The following is a 16,670-nucleotide window of genomic DNA, read 5'->3' as shown; positions in this document are numbered from 1 at the left end:
GCTGGTTCTCCATATGCATTAACCCATTTAGTCTCACAACAAATCCATGACGTTAGTCCCATTTTTACAGTTAAGGCAGCTTATACACATAGAGGTTAAACAACTTTCCCAAAGGCACAGAGATGGTAAATAGCAGAACTGAGATTTGAATTTAGATAACCTGACCTCAGAGTAACTGTGCCAAACTCCTACCAATATTTCCTCCTGAAAGAGAGTATGGGAATTTAGAAAGAAGAAAACTTACCTTCAGTTGAGGGGATCATGAAAGAAGGGAATACAGAAACTGAAGAAAAGAAGAGGGGAGAGGGTTCCAGGTAGAAGAAATGGCATGAGCAGAGATATGGAGTGGGAAAGTTAGCACTTAAGAGTTTATTACAGATTAGACTTCCAACTAGTTCAAGGATAACGGTGGCCCCTTAAATCCAAATCTCTCCACACATTCTCCAAAATATTCTTCAGATCAACTGGAAAAGCAAATAAAACAACATAAAACCAATGCTGTCATCACCACTGGAAGACAGAGAATACTACAAACTTTAAATTACCCTTTAATGGAAAAATAAATACCAAATTCCAGCAAAGCTTTCTCTCAGTCTCCCACAAGTCATTCTAGAGACTGAGAGGGCTCTAGAAGAGCCCTGTGAAAGAGAAGAGGGAACAAAGGGCCCAATGGTGAGTTAGAGTCACTCCCAGAAAGAGAAATTCCACCTTAAGTATGAAAATACTGAAAAAGAGACCTGGTATATCAGAGTACTGACTACAAGCAAAGGATGAAAAGTCTGTGAGACTTCTATGGGACCTCTGGGAGGGAGCTGTGAAGGAGGAAAAGTTTCCACACACTAGGGAGCCCCTTCACTTCCCCTCTGGGGACAGGGGGTAGGGGGAGAGGGAAGCTTTGGGGCCACAAAGGAGAGTGCAGGTAGTAGTATGAGAAAGGCATTGCTTCTGGCAAAGAAGAGGATAAAAAGGAAGGAATAGGTGTTCTTTGGAAACTAAGTGGTGACAGGAAAAACAAGTGCAGGGGAAAGACAAGATCTTACAAGTCAAAAGAGTACCCAAAATAAAAGAATACAGAATTCATTCCCACTCTCACCAAAAAAACAAAAACAAAAATATCCTTTAAAAGAAACTGCCCTTCATTCAGTGACAGAAGAAGGCGCTCTTAACCTAGAAATCTTCTTGACCCTCCCAAATGACCAATTCTGTCTGTGGAATTAATAAACAAAGGAGTGTTCATTTAAAAACAGAAACAGAAAATTATACTCAAAACATTTCTGCTTGTGAAAAACTCCACTTTAAAAAAAAAACACAAAATAGGGGGGAAAAAACCTGTAAGACAACAAACAAATAAATATCCTCAAAAAAGCCTTTGGAATATAAAGAAAACACCTTGAGTTAGAAATTCAAAAATAAGAACAGAATGAACAAAAAGCAGGAAGGAAATGAAACACAAGTGACTGAATTCAGGAAAAAAGTAAAAAACAAAATCACATCAGAAATAAAGACTAAATTTCATGGTGCCCAAAGAAGGATAGATTTGAATATAAATGTATTGAACAAATACAAGAAAACCACCAAAAAGAATAAAAATGAGATTAAAAAGGAAGTAAAAAGGATCAAAAATAAAGTGGTTGACATGCAATATAGGCAAAGATCCAACATATGTATAATTAAAGTCTCTAAAGAAGAAAAACATGGAAACAGAATAAATATCTAAAACTATAATCCACGACAGCCTTACAAAAATAAAAAGACCTGAATATAAATACTAGAAGGACTCATCAGATACCTGAGAAAACTCACCCAGAACAATCAGCCCTAAGATTTAGCTAAGTAAAACTATTAGACTTCAAAGATAAAGAAAAACTCCTCAGCATCTCCCCTCAAATAAATAAACAATTAAGATCCAAAGGCAAAAGAATTAGGCTGCACCAGACTTCTCAAAAGCCACATAAAAAAGCAACAAAAGAAGTTATTTTAAGGAAATTCAAACAAAGAAGGTGTAAATCAAGATTTTTATATCCAACTATGCTATCTTTCAAGTATCAAGACCATAGAGAAACAGTTTTAAACATCTAAGAACTCAAGGAATACTGTACTCTTAAGGAATCTACTAGAAAATGAGCTTCATCCAAGAGGTAACTGAAGAAACTTCAGTAAAAAGACTGATGGTGAGCATCTGATATATTAAACTGTAAATCTAAGACTAAAATAAAGGTGGGGCAAGATGGAAGGATAAAATATAAACAGTATATGTTGTGAAAGTAGAAATAAGGCAACTGAAAAATTGAGAGGAGAAGGAATAAAGAAAAAGGGAAATAGAATAGACTAGTTTGAATGTTATATAGGCAATACATGGAAGTTACAGTATGCCATTTAAAAACTTACAAACCAGGAGAAGACCTTCAAGATGGCAGAGGAGTAAGACGTGGAGATCACCTTCCTCCCCATAAATACATCAAAAATACATCTACATGTGGAACAACTCCTTCAGAACACCTACTGAATGCTGGCAGAAGACCTCAGACTTCCCAAAAGGCAAGAAAATTCCCACGTACCTGGGTAGGGCAAAAGAAAAAATACAGACAAGAGAATAGGGATGGGACCCCTACTTTTGGGAAGGAGCTGTGAAGGAGGAAATGTTTCCACACACTAGGGAGCCCCTTCACTGGTGGGGAGGGGGGATGGGGGGAAGGGAAGTTTTGGAGCCATGGAGGAGAGTGCAGCAACAGGGGTGCAGAGGACAAAGTGGAGAGATTCCCACACAGAGGATCAGTGCCAACCAGCACTCATCAGCCCAAGAGGCTTGTCTGCTCACCTGCCAGGGCAGGTGGGGGCTGGGAGCTGAGGCTCAGGCTTCAGAGGTCAGACCCCAGGGAGAGGACTGGGGTTGGCTGCGTGAACGCAGCCTGAAGGGAGCTAGTGCATCACAGATAGCCAGGAGGGGGTCTGGGGAAGAGTCTAGACCTGCCAGAGCGGCAAGAGGCCATTGTTTCGGGGTGCGCAAAGAGAAGGGATTCCTTCCCAGAGTGCCCACAGAAGGCAGAGTACCACCTAAACAAGCTCCAGGGACAGGCATGAGCCACAGACATCAGCTCGGACCCCAGAGATGGGCATGAACTGCTAAGGCTGCTGCTGCTGCCACCAAGAATCCTGAGTGCAAGTGCAGGTCACTACCCAACCCGCCCCCTGGGATCCTGTGCAGCACGCCACTGCCAGGGTCCTGTAACCCAGGGACAATTTCCCCGGGAGAACACACGGCACACCTCAGGCTGTTGCAACATCACGCTGGCCTCTGCCACCTCAGGCTCGCCCCGCATCCCAATTATGACTAAAGTACCCCTCCCTCCCCCTGGCCTGAGTGAGCAAGAGAGACCTAATCAGCTGCTGCTTTAACCCCCTCCTGTCTGGGTGGGTAACAGACTCCTGAGGGTGGCCTACATGCAGAGGCGGGGCCAAAACCAAAGCTGAACCCTAACCCTTTTTCTCTTTTTCTGAGTGTGTATGTGTATGCTTCTTTGTGTGATTTTGTCTGTATAGCTTTGCTTTTACCTTTTGTCCTAGAGTTCTGTCTGTTTGTTTTTTTCTTCCTTTTCTTCTGAGCCATGGGGCTGGCAGGGTCTTGGTGTTCCGGCCAGGTATCAGTCCTGAGCCTCCGAGGTGGGAGGGCTGAGTCCAGGATATTGGACCACAAGAAACCTCCCCGCCCCACGTACTATCAATCAGCGAGAGCTCTCCCAGAGATCTTCATCTCAGCACTAGGACCCAGCCCCACCCAAAGGCCAGCAAGCTCCAGTGCTGGATACCCCATGCCAAACAACTAGTAAGACAGGAACACAACCCCACACATTAGCAGACAGGCTGCCTAAAGTCATACTGGGTTCACAGACATTCCAAAACACACCACCAGATGCAGCCCTGCCCACCAGAAGGACAAGATCCAACCCCACCCAAGAGAACACAGGCACCAGCCCCCTCCACCAGGAAGCCTGCACAAGCCACTGAACCACCCTCACCCACTGGGGGCAGACAACAAAAATAACGGGAACTGCGAACCTGCAGCCTGCAAAAAGGAGAACCCAAACACAGTAGGTTAAACAAAATGAGAAAACAGAGAAATATGCAGCCGATGAAGGAGGAAGGTAAAAACCAACCAGACCAAACAAATGAAGAGGAAATAGGCAGTCTACCTGAAAAAGAATTTAGAGTAATGATAGTAAAGATGATCTAAAATCTTGGAAACAGAATGGAGAAAATACAAGAAACGTTTAAAAAGGGCCTAGAAGAACTAAAGAGCAAGCAAACAATGATGAACAACACAATAAATGAAATTAAAAATACTCTAGAAGGAATCAACAGCAGAATAACTGAGGCAGAAGAATGGATAAGTGACCTGGAAGATAAAATGGTGGGAAAAAAACGCTGCAGAGCAGAATAAAGAAAAAAGAATGAAAAGACTTGAGGACAGTCTCAGAGACCTCTGGGACAACATTACATGGACCAACATTCAAATTATAGGGGTCCAAGAAGAAAAAGAGAAAAAGAAAGGGTCTGAGAAAATATTTGAAGAGACTATAGTTGAAAACTTCCCTAACATGGGAAAGGAAATAGTCAATCAAGTCCAGGAAGTGCAGAAAGTCCCATACAGGATAAATCCAAGGAAAAGTACACCAAGACACAAATATATCAAAGTATCAAAAATTAAATTCAAAGAAAAAATATTAAAAGCAGCAAGGGAAAAGCAACAAATTATATACAAGGAAAACCCCATAATGTTAACAGCTGATCTTTCAGCAGGAACTCTGTAAGGCAGAAGGAAGTGGCAGGACATATTTAAAGTGATGAAAGGGAAAAACCTACAACCAAGATTACTCTACCCAGCAAGGATCTCATTCAGATTTGACAGAGAAATTAAAACCTTTACAGACAAGCAAAAGTTAAGAGAATTCAGCACCACCAAACCATTTACAACAAATGCTAAAGGAACTTCTCTAGGCAGGAAACACAAGAGAAGGAAAAGACCTACAATAACAAACCCAAAACAATTAAGAAAATGTTGGTAGGAACATACATATCAATAATTACCTTAAATGTAAATGGATTAAATGCTGCAACCAAAAGACACAGACTGGCTAAATGGATACTAAAACAAGACCTGTATATATGTTGTCTACAAGAGACCCACTTCAGACCTAGGGACACACACAGACTGAAAGTGAGGGGATGGAAAATGATATTCCATGCAAATGGAAATCAGAAGAAAGCTGGAGTAGCAATACTCATATCAGACACAATGGACTTTAAAATAAAGACTATTACAAGAGACAAAGAAGGACACTACATAATGATTAAGGGATCAATCCAAGAAGACAATATAACAATGGTAAATATTTATGAACCCAACATAGGAGCACCTCGATACATAAGGCAAATGCTAACAGCCATAAAAGGGGAAATCAACAGTAACAAAGTAATAGTAGGGGACTTTATAACACGCCACTTTCACCAATGGACAGAGCACCCAAAATGAAAATAAATAAGGAAACACAAGCTTTAAAAGACACAGTAGACCAGATAGACTTAATTGATATTTTTGGACATTCCATCTAAAAACAACAGAATACACTTTCTTCTCAAGTGCTCATGGAACATTCTCCAGGATAGATCATATCTTGGGTCACAAATCAAGCCTTGTTAAATTTACAAAAATTGAAATTGTATCAAGTATCTTCTCCACCCACAACGCTATGAGACTAGATATCAATTACATGAAAAAAGCTGTAAAAAATACAAACACATGGAGGCTAAACAATACGCTACTCAATAACGAAGTGATCACTGAAGAAATCAAAGAGGAAATAAAAAAATACCTAGAAACAAATGACAATGAAAACACGACGACCCACAATCCTACCTCAAGAAACAAGAGAAATCTCAAATAAACAACCTAAACTTACATCTAAAGCAATTATAGAAAGAAGAAGAAGAACAACAACAACAAAAAAAAAACCCCAAGTTAGCAGAAGGAAAGAAATTGTAAAGATCAGATCAGAAATAAATGAAAAAGAAATGAATGAAACAATACCAAAGATCAATAAAATTAAAAGCAAGTTCTTTGAGAAGATAAACAAAATTGATAAACCATTAGCCAGACTCATCATGAAAAAAAGGGAGAAGACTCAAATCAACAGAATTAGAAATGAAAAAGGAGAAGTAACAACTGACACTACAGAAATACAAAGGATCATGAGAGACTACTACAATCAACCCTATGCCAATAAAATGGACAATCTGGAAGAAATTGACAAATTCTTAGAAAAGTACAACCTTCCAAGGCGGAACCAGGAAGAAATAGACAATATAAAGAGACCAATCACAAGCACTGAAATTGAAACTGTGATTAAAAATCTTCCAACAAACAAAAGCCCAGGACCAGATGGCTTCACAGGTGAATTCTATCAAACACTTAGAGAAGAGCTAACACCTATATTTCTCAAACTCTTCTGAAATATAGCAGACGGAGGAACACTCCCAAACACATTCTACGAGGCCACCATCACCCTGATACCAAAACCAAACAAAGATGTCACAAAAAAAGAAAACTACAGACCAATATCGCTGATGAACATAGATGCAAAAATCCTCAACAAAATACTAGCAAACAGAATCCAACAGCACATTAAAAGGATCATACATCATGATCAAGTGGGGTTTATCCCAGGAATGCAAGGATTCTTCAATATATGCAAATCAATCAATGTGATAAACCACATTAACAAACTGAAGGATAAAAACTATATAATAATCTCAATAGATACAGAAAAAGCTTTTGACAAAAATTCAACACCCATTTATGATAAAAACTCTCCAGAAAGTGGGCATAAGGGAACCTACCTCAACATAATAAAGGCCATATATGACAAACCCACAGCCAACATCATTCTCAATGATGAAAAACAAACACTTCCTCTAAGATCAGGAAGAAGACAAGGTTGCCTAATCTCACCGCTATTATTCAACATAGTTTTGAAAGTTTTAGTCACAGCAATCAGAAAAGAAAAAGAAATAAAAGGAATCCAAATCGGAAAAGATGAAGTAAAACTGTCACTGTTTGCAGATGACATAATACTAAACATAGAGAATCCTAAATATGCTACCAGAAAACTACTAGAGCTAATCAATGAATTTGGTAAAGTAACAGGATACAAAATTAATGCACAGAAATCTCTGGCATTCCTATATACTAACAATGAAAAATCTGAAAGAGAAATTAAGGAAACACTCCCATTTACCATTGCAACAAAAAGAATAAAATACCTAGGAATAAACCTACCTAAGGAGACAAAAGACCTGTATGCAGAAAACTATAAGACACTGATGAAAGAAATTAAAGACGATACAAACAGATGGAGAGAGATACCATGTTCTTGGATTGGAAGAATCAACACTGTGAAAATGACTATACTACCCAAAGCAGTCTACAGATTCAACACAATCCCTATCAAGCTACCAATGGCATTTTTCACAGAACCAGAACAAAAAACTTTACAATTTGTATGGAGACACAAAAGATCCCGAAGAGCCCATCTTGAGAAAATTGAGAACAAACGTATGGACCCAAGGGGGGAAAGCAGGGTGGGGGTGGGGGTGGGGTGAATTGGGAGAGTGGGATTGACATATATACACTAATATGTATAAAATAGATAACTAATAAGAACCTGCTGTATAGCACAGGGAACTCCACTTCGTTGTACAGTAGAAACTAACACAACATTGTACAACAACTATACCCCAATAAAAAATTTTTTAAAAAAAGAAATTATATCAAATTAAAAAGTCACAAGGAAATGAAATAAAAAAGAACATCTTGTAGTTAGCTTTCCTTTGCATTGTATTACTGGATAGAGTAGACTAAGAAGCAAGCGGTCTTTGATTTCAGCCGAGAAGATAGTCTTGGAGCCTCTTTGTCTGTACACATGATTAGAATATTGTGGCCCTGAAAAGAATGAGATGAACCCATTGCTTCTAGAGCCATTTAAAACCCATTTAGTGATGGGCTTCAATTCCAAATAACTTATTCATCTTTATATACCCCATGGGTATGGTTCTACCTAGCTGGATCTTACAATGTCATTATCTTATAAAGAACAACCATTTACTCTCCCCAGTTTTGGCGTGTTACAGATGGTTGGATATTCCATACAAAATATATGCCAATTTCTGGCTTGGCCAACTGCAACTATGAGTTTCTCAGGCTGATGGTTTATAAGAGAAGCAGGCTGCCTTCAGACATAACTTTTCCACTACAGAATACCATTACAATATTTATCATTTTGTGGGAAAATATCAGAAACAATGTTAAAATGTTTAGACTTTATTATCTTTTGTTTGGACTTCGATTCTGTGAACAGGAATCAGTTATGGGGAAAGTTTTATAAAGTCCCTGTAGATCTCAAATTACGCATGCTGTTAGAAAACCTGCCATCATAAGCCACCGCATCAGTTAGGCGTTCTACCAGGGAATAGAGGAAAAAAGTGGTCTGTCCCTTCTTTAGATTTTTTTAAATTTACCAACACTATTTTAGAAGTAACTAAATGCATGCAGTCCTCTGCTAAAGAGAACAGAAAAACCAGTATTCTCTTGATCATAAATGATATGGTTTTAAAACCTCTAATTAGGAGCAGCCTAAATAGACAGCTGGTTTTGCAGGGTAACTATTGTTGGAAAGAATGGCTACAAGTCAACTATTTTGAAAGCAAAGTTACCATTTTTATAACACCTCTATAGCTCTATAAATAGGGGTATCATTTTATTATCCTTTAGTTAGTTGTCCTTGATGTACATTTCAGTTTGTCTTAGAAGGATGTAACATAGTTTAAAGTTGGGAGTTCGACTGTTATTTTGTTGAAATTTTTCTTAAGACAAATTTGGTATCTAGTTACAACTACCATGAGATTTTCAAGCTAAAAGTATGTGGTCACATTATATGGAGAGGAACTGGGATTCAACCACGGAGAAGCAGATTCATACAATTCCTTTAGCTCAGCTCCCTAGGCTCGGCTCCGCCTTCTAACCGAGGTGGCCAGCCTTCTTTTCAGGCACGGATTCTTGTTATTCAACTGGCAACACAGACCAACTGCTCCCTTGGTACAGATGAAAGAGGATTGTCTGAAGCACAATGGCCCCATCATTTATCAAATCTGAGCTGAGAGAAACAATATTTAGGAAACATTGTCTGAAAAACATGGACTCCAGTCATTCCTCCAAATAATCTAAAATAACCTAATCCTACCCCTGAATCAAGCCAGGTCAGCAGAGCACAGGCATTTCTAAGGAGTCTTTCCTTGTCCACCCCACAATGAATTGTGCTTTCCTCAAATATAATGAGCCATGTTGAGGGATGATGTAAGAAACAGCATCATAAAATCCTCATAAAATGCTGCTCATACATGGAACTATTTACGAAACCCCCCAGAATCAGAAATTCCTATCTGATCATGGTGTTGAAAATAATTGTACTTCTCCCAAAAAACACTGCTTTGTTGTAACCTTATGGATAATATAATGGCTCCCTTTCTGACTGGATGGGCTGAAAACTTAAACCTAAACGCATGACCCACTAATGAACAAGTAAATAGGTTATAAGGATATGAACTATACTTAGCCTTATCTGACATCTTTTTTTATGTCCCTGACTTTGTTTTCATTCTTCTTTAGGTTACCTATTTAACTTATTTTCTTTTATTTTATATACCTATGCAGGTCACTTAAAGTCCTTCCTAGAAAAAAGATAGGATATAAATTTAAAATTTTGTTTACAAAAATTCTAGGGCTTCCCTGGTGGCGCAGTATTTGAGAGTCTGCCTGCTGATGCAGGGGACATGGGTTCATGCCCCGGTCCGGGAAGATCCCACGTGCTGCGGAGCGGCTGGGCCCGTGAGCCATGGCCGCTGAGCCTGTGCGTCCGGAGCCTGTGCTCTGCAACGGGAGAGGCCACAACAGTGAGAGGCCCACGTACCGCAAAAAAAAAAAAAAAAAAAAAAATTCTATATTTAATATTAATGTAATATCACAAAGGAAAATATTAATAGATTGGGCTGTTTAGAAATCTAAAAACTTTACATGTCAAAAACACCATAAAGAGAATTAAAAGAAATTATAAAACAGGAGAAATATTTGACACAAATAGTAAACTCTTACCATATGAATAATTTGTATACATCAATAAAAACACAAAGTAGAATAGATAAATGAAATAATGATGGTAAATAAATCAGTCAAGAAATTTGGATGTTGAAATAAATGAATTTGAAGAAACTTAAAATTGCTTTCCTAACATAGACTCCTAGAACTAGAATGGACCTTTCCTGATCAACCCTCTAACATTACAGAGGTCATGTGTGTTCAAGGCTGCTATTTACCTGTCCTCATTTTTATAAAGGAAAGGACAATTTTGGCCTCTCTCCACTCCCTACTCACTAATCCTCAAGGAATGAACAGTAAATATGTAATCTGACAGGTAAGAAGGAGACTACTATTCCTTGGGTCACATTTCCTAGTGGGTGGAGTTCATATATTACAGGTCACTGCCCCAAAAAGATGCGGATTTTTGCTCTCTGGGACCTGCCTGTGCTTAGGCACAAGGGGCATGTGTACCTCCAGTCTCCAGGAGTAAGTAACCTGTCTTTGCCCACTCCCTCTCCTCAGATCTTCAGCCTAAGACTGGGTGGGTAAACCAGGCAAGGTCCCCATGCAGATCCAACTGCCCATACTTCCAGGGGGAGAGGCAGTAGAAAACCCCATTTGGCCATTTCTAAGCCTCATTCTCCAATGTAACTTTTAGTACTAGAAACTGTGTTGGGGGTAGTTCCTGGGAACTTGCTCAGGCAATAAAGTTGATACTTCACTTCTTATTTGTCAGTCTGTAGGAAGGAGGGGTAAGATTCAGTCTCTCCCCCCTGCAACATGTGAATACACTGACTGGGACTCTGAGTTTATATAAAGAGAGGAGCTGCCACAGGGGAGCAAAGCACCATCAGGGAAGATGGAGGCTCTCGGTCTCTATAGCTGGAACTGCAAGAATAGATGAGGCAGATACTCGATTACCAGGAAAACTTCACAAATCAGGCAAAACATATAGGTTTCTTAGGCATGAGCCCTTTGAATTATTTTGGTTATCACTTTTTTTTTTTTTTTTGGTCTTTCTCTTTATCGGGTCTTTTCTTTCAAGTGAAGGCTTTAAATTGCCGAGAAGTAGCTAAGGTCTATGTGGTTAGAGCAGTGCTGCTCAAAATATGGACTGGCAGCGTCAGCAAGGCCTGGCACTTGCTAGAAATGAAAATTTGGCATCTCCACTCCAGGCCTGCTGAGTCTGAACCTCTAGCATGGAGCCCAAGGACCTGCGCTTTAATAAGCTCTCCAGCTGGTTCTTTGTTCGCTAAAGTTTGAGAGGCACAAAGAGAGCATTAGTGGAAGATTTTGATAGATTTCAGAAAGCATTTGGGGGAGTCTGACATTAGCAGACAACAGGAGATTAGCTGCCCAAAATTCTGTCCCTCTTTATCTTGTTCAGAAGAAAGAGATCTGAGAAAAGACTGAATCCATGGTTTGTCTACAGGCTCAGGAGTCACCCCAACACCACAGGCTCTCAAATTGCTCTGGATTGTTTTACAGAGCCCCAGACTGGGGATTCTACACCAGGGATTCTTCTTGGGTGGAGAGGATAAAATCCAGTGGGATTTTACCAACTCAAGTGCTGGGAAGGAGTCATAAAAGGTGTATGCCTAGAACCCTCTGTTTCTAAAGATGAGATCTGCCCAACCTCTGAAAAAGGAATGAAATCAGTTTAAAAAACAGGTTTTGATCTTGCAAATGGGACAAGATTAGGAGAGAATGGAATAAAGTGAAGGAAAGCACACCAAGGAGGAGAAGAAAATTTGAAATCATATTAGCCCAGTTAGAAATCTATGACAAGGAAAAGGAGCTATATCTAAACATAACTGCTCTAAAGAGATTAGAAAAGCAGAAATATTTACTAGGTCAGGGAAATGGCTGAAAATCATCAAAGAGAAGAATAAAGGGACTATTTTGGAGAACAAACTAAAATGACTCCCCTAAAAGGGTACCCAAAGTCAGGTATTATTCTATCAAAAAGGATCCTCTTACAGTTTTAAATAGGGAACCCAGAGTAGGCATTAATGGAGAACTCTTTAATAACTGGAGTTGTGGTGCTATGTAGTTACAGAAAATGTGGACATATTTAAAAAGAGAAATACTAGAAGGATCAGTGCAGAATTCTTCAGGTATCATTAAATGAATTCCAAGGTGGCATTGTTCTTACAGATGAAAGAGAGGGTATAGCCCAGGCTATAAGGAAGCCTGCCTGGGAAATGCAAGGATTTAGAATTTGAAAAGAAGGAACAGAAAAGCAGAGAAATGTTAAGGAGGATCCAGGGAGCATGACCCTTGATCAGGGCTGAGTCTATAGGCTAAACTGAATAAAAATAAATACCTCCTAACAAAAGGGAAGGTTGGCAGAATTTACCTGAACACTGGGTGAACCGTGGCACCATTCTTGCTCTATAGAGACCTCACTGGCAGAATCAAAAGTAATATGTTAGGAGAACAAAAATGTAAGTATGAAAACAAAAAGCAAATACAGAGAAGGAAAGTACTAAGACCGAGCAAAAGGTATTAGCCAGGCCTGGGGAGGAAGGAGGAACAGAAACAGCTGGCATGGAAGGTTGAAAGCTTACTACTCAGCTGGCCTGCCGGAGCAGTAGGAATACTTAGAAGGACCTGGAACACTGGAGGATTATCTCTCCGGATGCAGAAAAGGAAATGGTGGCAGGAAAGAATGCTTCAGTTCCCATCAAAGAAGCACAGGCAGTTCAAGTCTCAGAAATTCAGTTCTAAGAAAAGGTGGGGCTTGGGTGAAAAACCACTAAAACTAGGGGACTCCCTAGACCTCATTAGACCAGTGAAAACACAGGTTCCAGAAACTCAAGAGCAGCTCAAGGATCAGCTGAGGGTGATACTCCAGGGAAGACAAGGGAAACCTCCTAACCAGGAAGCAGGACTCAGAAGCAAGGCATTCAATAATAGGAAGCCACGCCACTCAGAATTAAAGCAATACTTAGGATCTTTCTGGGGATAGAGAAATTCCGAGAAAACAGCAGGAAAGTGGGAGTGTGAAGGAGGCAGGCATGCAAGACAATGCACTTCTTTTTTTTTAGTTAAATATGAGCTTATTGAAGTACTTTTCTCCCCATTTGGTATGTTCCCTCCTTTTTTTGTTGTTGTGGTATAATTAATTTACAATGTTGTGTTAGTTTCAAGTGTACGATACAAGTATACAATTTTACATATATATCTATTCTTTTTCAGATTCTTTCCCATTATAGGTGATTACAAGATATTGAGTTCAGTTCCCTGTGCTATACAGTAGGTCCTTGTTGTTTGCCTACCTTATATACAGTAGTGTGTATAGGTCAATCCCAAACTCCTAATTTATCTCTCCCCCTGCCCCCCAGCTATCCTCCCCCCCAGCAACCATAAGTTTGTTTTCCATGTCTGTGAGTCCATTTCTGTTTAAGACAGTGCATTTCACTTGAAGAGCTTCCTACTGTAAATATGGGATGTCCTGCTCACAAAGAAAGGAGGCTCTTTCACTGCACAGATCAAGATCTTCAGCAATGGTGGAGGGTAGGTAGAAAAAGGGCTCAAAGGAGACATGAAAATAAAAGGTTCTAAATACTCGGGATAGACACAAAGAAAGACCTGGAACCACCATTGGCAAAGTTCCAACATTTTCAAAAAGCGTAGATTTCCTTCCCCCACAACAGGTGGGAAGCCTGGTATCAGACTGAATCCAATAACCTCAAAAGAAGAGATTTCCCAAATTAAGTTGAAATTCACAGGGGGTGGACTTCGGACAGCTGAGTAACCTATAGAGGCTGTCACATCACATGCTAGATTATATGCACTACTGATAATCTGGGGTCCACATTGCAAAGGAGGAGGTAACGACAGTCTCGCTTTCTGAACTTGACACCATGGCCCCCTCGTTATACTCAAGCTAGAGACCTCATCTCCCACCACTTTCTCCAGCTCACTCTGCTCCAGCCATGCTGGCTCCCTTGATGTTCCCAGAACATGCCAAGAACATGCCTGTCATTTTGTGTCCCCCCTCACTTCCTTCAGACCTGTGCTTACATGTCTCTTTATAATAGAGGCCTTCCCTGACCATCAATTGACACTCCCTTGGCCAAACTTTATTCTTCATCTTACCACTTAGTCCCACCTAACATATATTTCCTTACTTGTTTATCTGTCTCCTCTCCAACCTCCTGACTCCAACCCCATGACAGCTGAGTCTGTTTTATTGCTGCTACCTTGTCAGCTATCAGAACCTGCCTGACACACAGTAGATAAGAAATGAACACTTATTAAACAAATGCATTTACACATCCATGGTATTTGAAGTTTTTGCTCACGGTCCAAGGTTGAAAAAAGCAAGGTGGGTCCAGACTGACTTACGCACTAGGTTCTAGGAACAAAATTTTCCCTTTTTTCTTTTTAAGCACTAAATATTTAGTAAAAAGCAGTAGATGTACTGCTTAAAAATGAGGGCCCTGGAGCCAGAATGCCTGTATTCAAATCCCAGGTGTACATCTCACTCTGTGTGATCTTGGGCAAGTTGCTTAACTTCTCTGTGCCTCACGATCCTTAATCTGTAAAATGGGAATAAAATAATGCCTTCCTCAAAAGGTTGGGTAGGTTTGGATTGACCGAAGGATAGCACTTTGAAAAATGCCTGGACATCCTCAGTGCTCAATAAACGAAGCCAGTATTGTCATCATCATTATTAAGTACTAGGAACCGTTCTAAACATTTTACTTGCAGTACGTCACGTACGAATCACTCAGAAGGTAACTGAGGCCCAGGTGCAAGAAGAACGTATCTAAGCCATTGGCTTTTCTTTTTTAATTGAGATGAAATTCACACAACATAAAATTAACCACTTTAAAGTATACAATTCAGTGATGTTTAGTACATTCACAGTGTTGTATAACATCACACTACTACAAAAAAAAGATTTATAGGATGTAACAGTTAGAACACACTCGCTGTCTCAGGGAGGCCACTCTAATGGAGGCTTAGCAGAGAAGGCACTGGGGAGGAAAGAACCTGGGACTTGAGTGCCTTTACACGTTAATTTACAGGGAGAGGTGGGTGTTATTTTTAGACTTTAATTTCTCTGAGGATTTAATAATTGGAGGAAATGCATATTCAAATTGTGAGCATTATTCTGTAGCCAGAAATGTATGTGGGGGCTAGGTTTATGCTGTCAGGAGGTCTTCATCGTGCAACCTCTGCTGATACAAGGTACAATCTGAGATGAAAAATACAATAAAGAGTGAATTTTCAGCCTCCGGTGCTGCATGGCCCTCACTTGTGTCTACTGCATTTCAGAGCCTTCCAAGTACAAAGACCAACGTGCCCACTACTGACCCACAAAGATCAGTCGGTGAACAGGATAAAGGCCTCAGGAAGGTAGGAGCGAGACCTATCTTATTCTACTGTTTTCTTTCAATGGTTTCCCAGAAATTTGTCCATTAAACCCAACTGATGAGGGACTTCCCTGGTGGCACAGTGGTTAAGACGCCATGTTCCCAACGCAGGGGGCCCAGGTTCCATTCCTGGTCAGGGAGCTAGATCCCACATGCATGTAGCAACTAAGAGTTCGCATGCCACAACTAAGGAGCCCGTGAGCCACAACTAAGACCCAGCACAACCAAATAAATAAATAAATATTTTTTTAAAAAAAGCAACCCAACTGATGAAAGAACAAGAGAAATGGTAGAGACTTCTGCATCCCTCCCCACCAGGGAGGGCTGTGGAGTTGACACAGCCGCCTCTATTTGGCTTCCTTGCAAGCAACAGAAGGAGCCTGACCTGCTTTAGGTCACTGTTCTCTGTGTCGGGTTAATGTGCTCGTACGGCGCTGTCAGGTGGCCTCCTTGTCCTACCCATGTCCAACACACTGCAGCTCACATTTCTGATCTCCTGGAAGTTAGTTCTAGTTGCCCATAATGACTACCCTTAGGGTTCAGCTGTCTTAAATTGGAAGTGAGAGATAGGAAGCCTTACAGTATTCTCAATCCATCACTCCTAGGAATTCCTGAGTAAAGCAGTCCACTCCTGGTCTGTACCATCTCTGAGCCTGAACCCAAGTGGGAAAGGGGAGAGGTGGTAAGATTCAGGGACACTGTGCCCCAGAAAACATTGGTAGTTTGTTAGAACTAGAACCCAGGTCTCTTGACTCTGAGACTATCATTCTTTATGCTGCCCCATGTTGTACAGTTCAATACACATATTTAACTTGTTGTCGTAAGATACCAAACAGAAAGACATCTACACCCACCTGCTGGTGCGGTTGTCATTGTTATTTGCACTGAGTGCTGCTCGGGAGATCCCAGGAGGGTGACATTCACTGTGTACTCAGTTGCTGGATACAGATCTAAACACACCACTGCAGTTTGTTCCCTCGTTGTGAAGTTAAATGATGTTGCGTGATAAAAATTATTCAGATACCACCTTTGACCTAGAACTTTAAACTGTCGTGAGATTAAAAGAAAGTGATGCATTAAATTAATTTGGCTTGCAG

General features: G+C 40.3%; 1 protein-coding gene across 5 annotated transcripts in view; it reads right to left on the bottom strand.

The window, feature by feature from the left end:
- The window catches only part of SUSD1 (sushi domain containing 1), a 126,548-nt gene that overhangs the window by 47,904 nt on the left and 61,974 nt on the right, over positions 1 to 16,670 (bottom strand). For all 5 annotated transcript variants that reach the window (XR_003004841.1, XR_003004842.1, XM_024757251.1 and 2 more), the window contains one exon: positions 16,428 to 16,620. Coding sequence is in view for 3 of the 5 variants with exons in the window: in XM_024757251.1 (XP_024613019.1) it covers positions 16,428 to 16,620 (193 nt within the window). In the remaining 2 variants the exon portion in view is untranslated. The remainder of the gene's footprint in view (positions 1 to 16,427; positions 16,621 to 16,670) is intronic.

Source organism: Neophocaena asiaeorientalis, unplaced genomic scaffold (assembly GCF_003031525.2).
Source record: "Neophocaena asiaeorientalis asiaeorientalis breed wild unplaced genomic scaffold, Neophocaena_asiaeorientalis_V1.1 scaffold432, whole genome shotgun sequence".
In the NCBI taxonomy this organism is placed as follows: domain Eukaryota; kingdom Metazoa; phylum Chordata; class Mammalia; order Artiodactyla; family Phocoenidae; genus Neophocaena; species Neophocaena asiaeorientalis.
The sequence above is the reverse complement of the archived record's forward strand: the minus strand, read 5'-3'. Positions and strand labels throughout refer to the sequence as shown.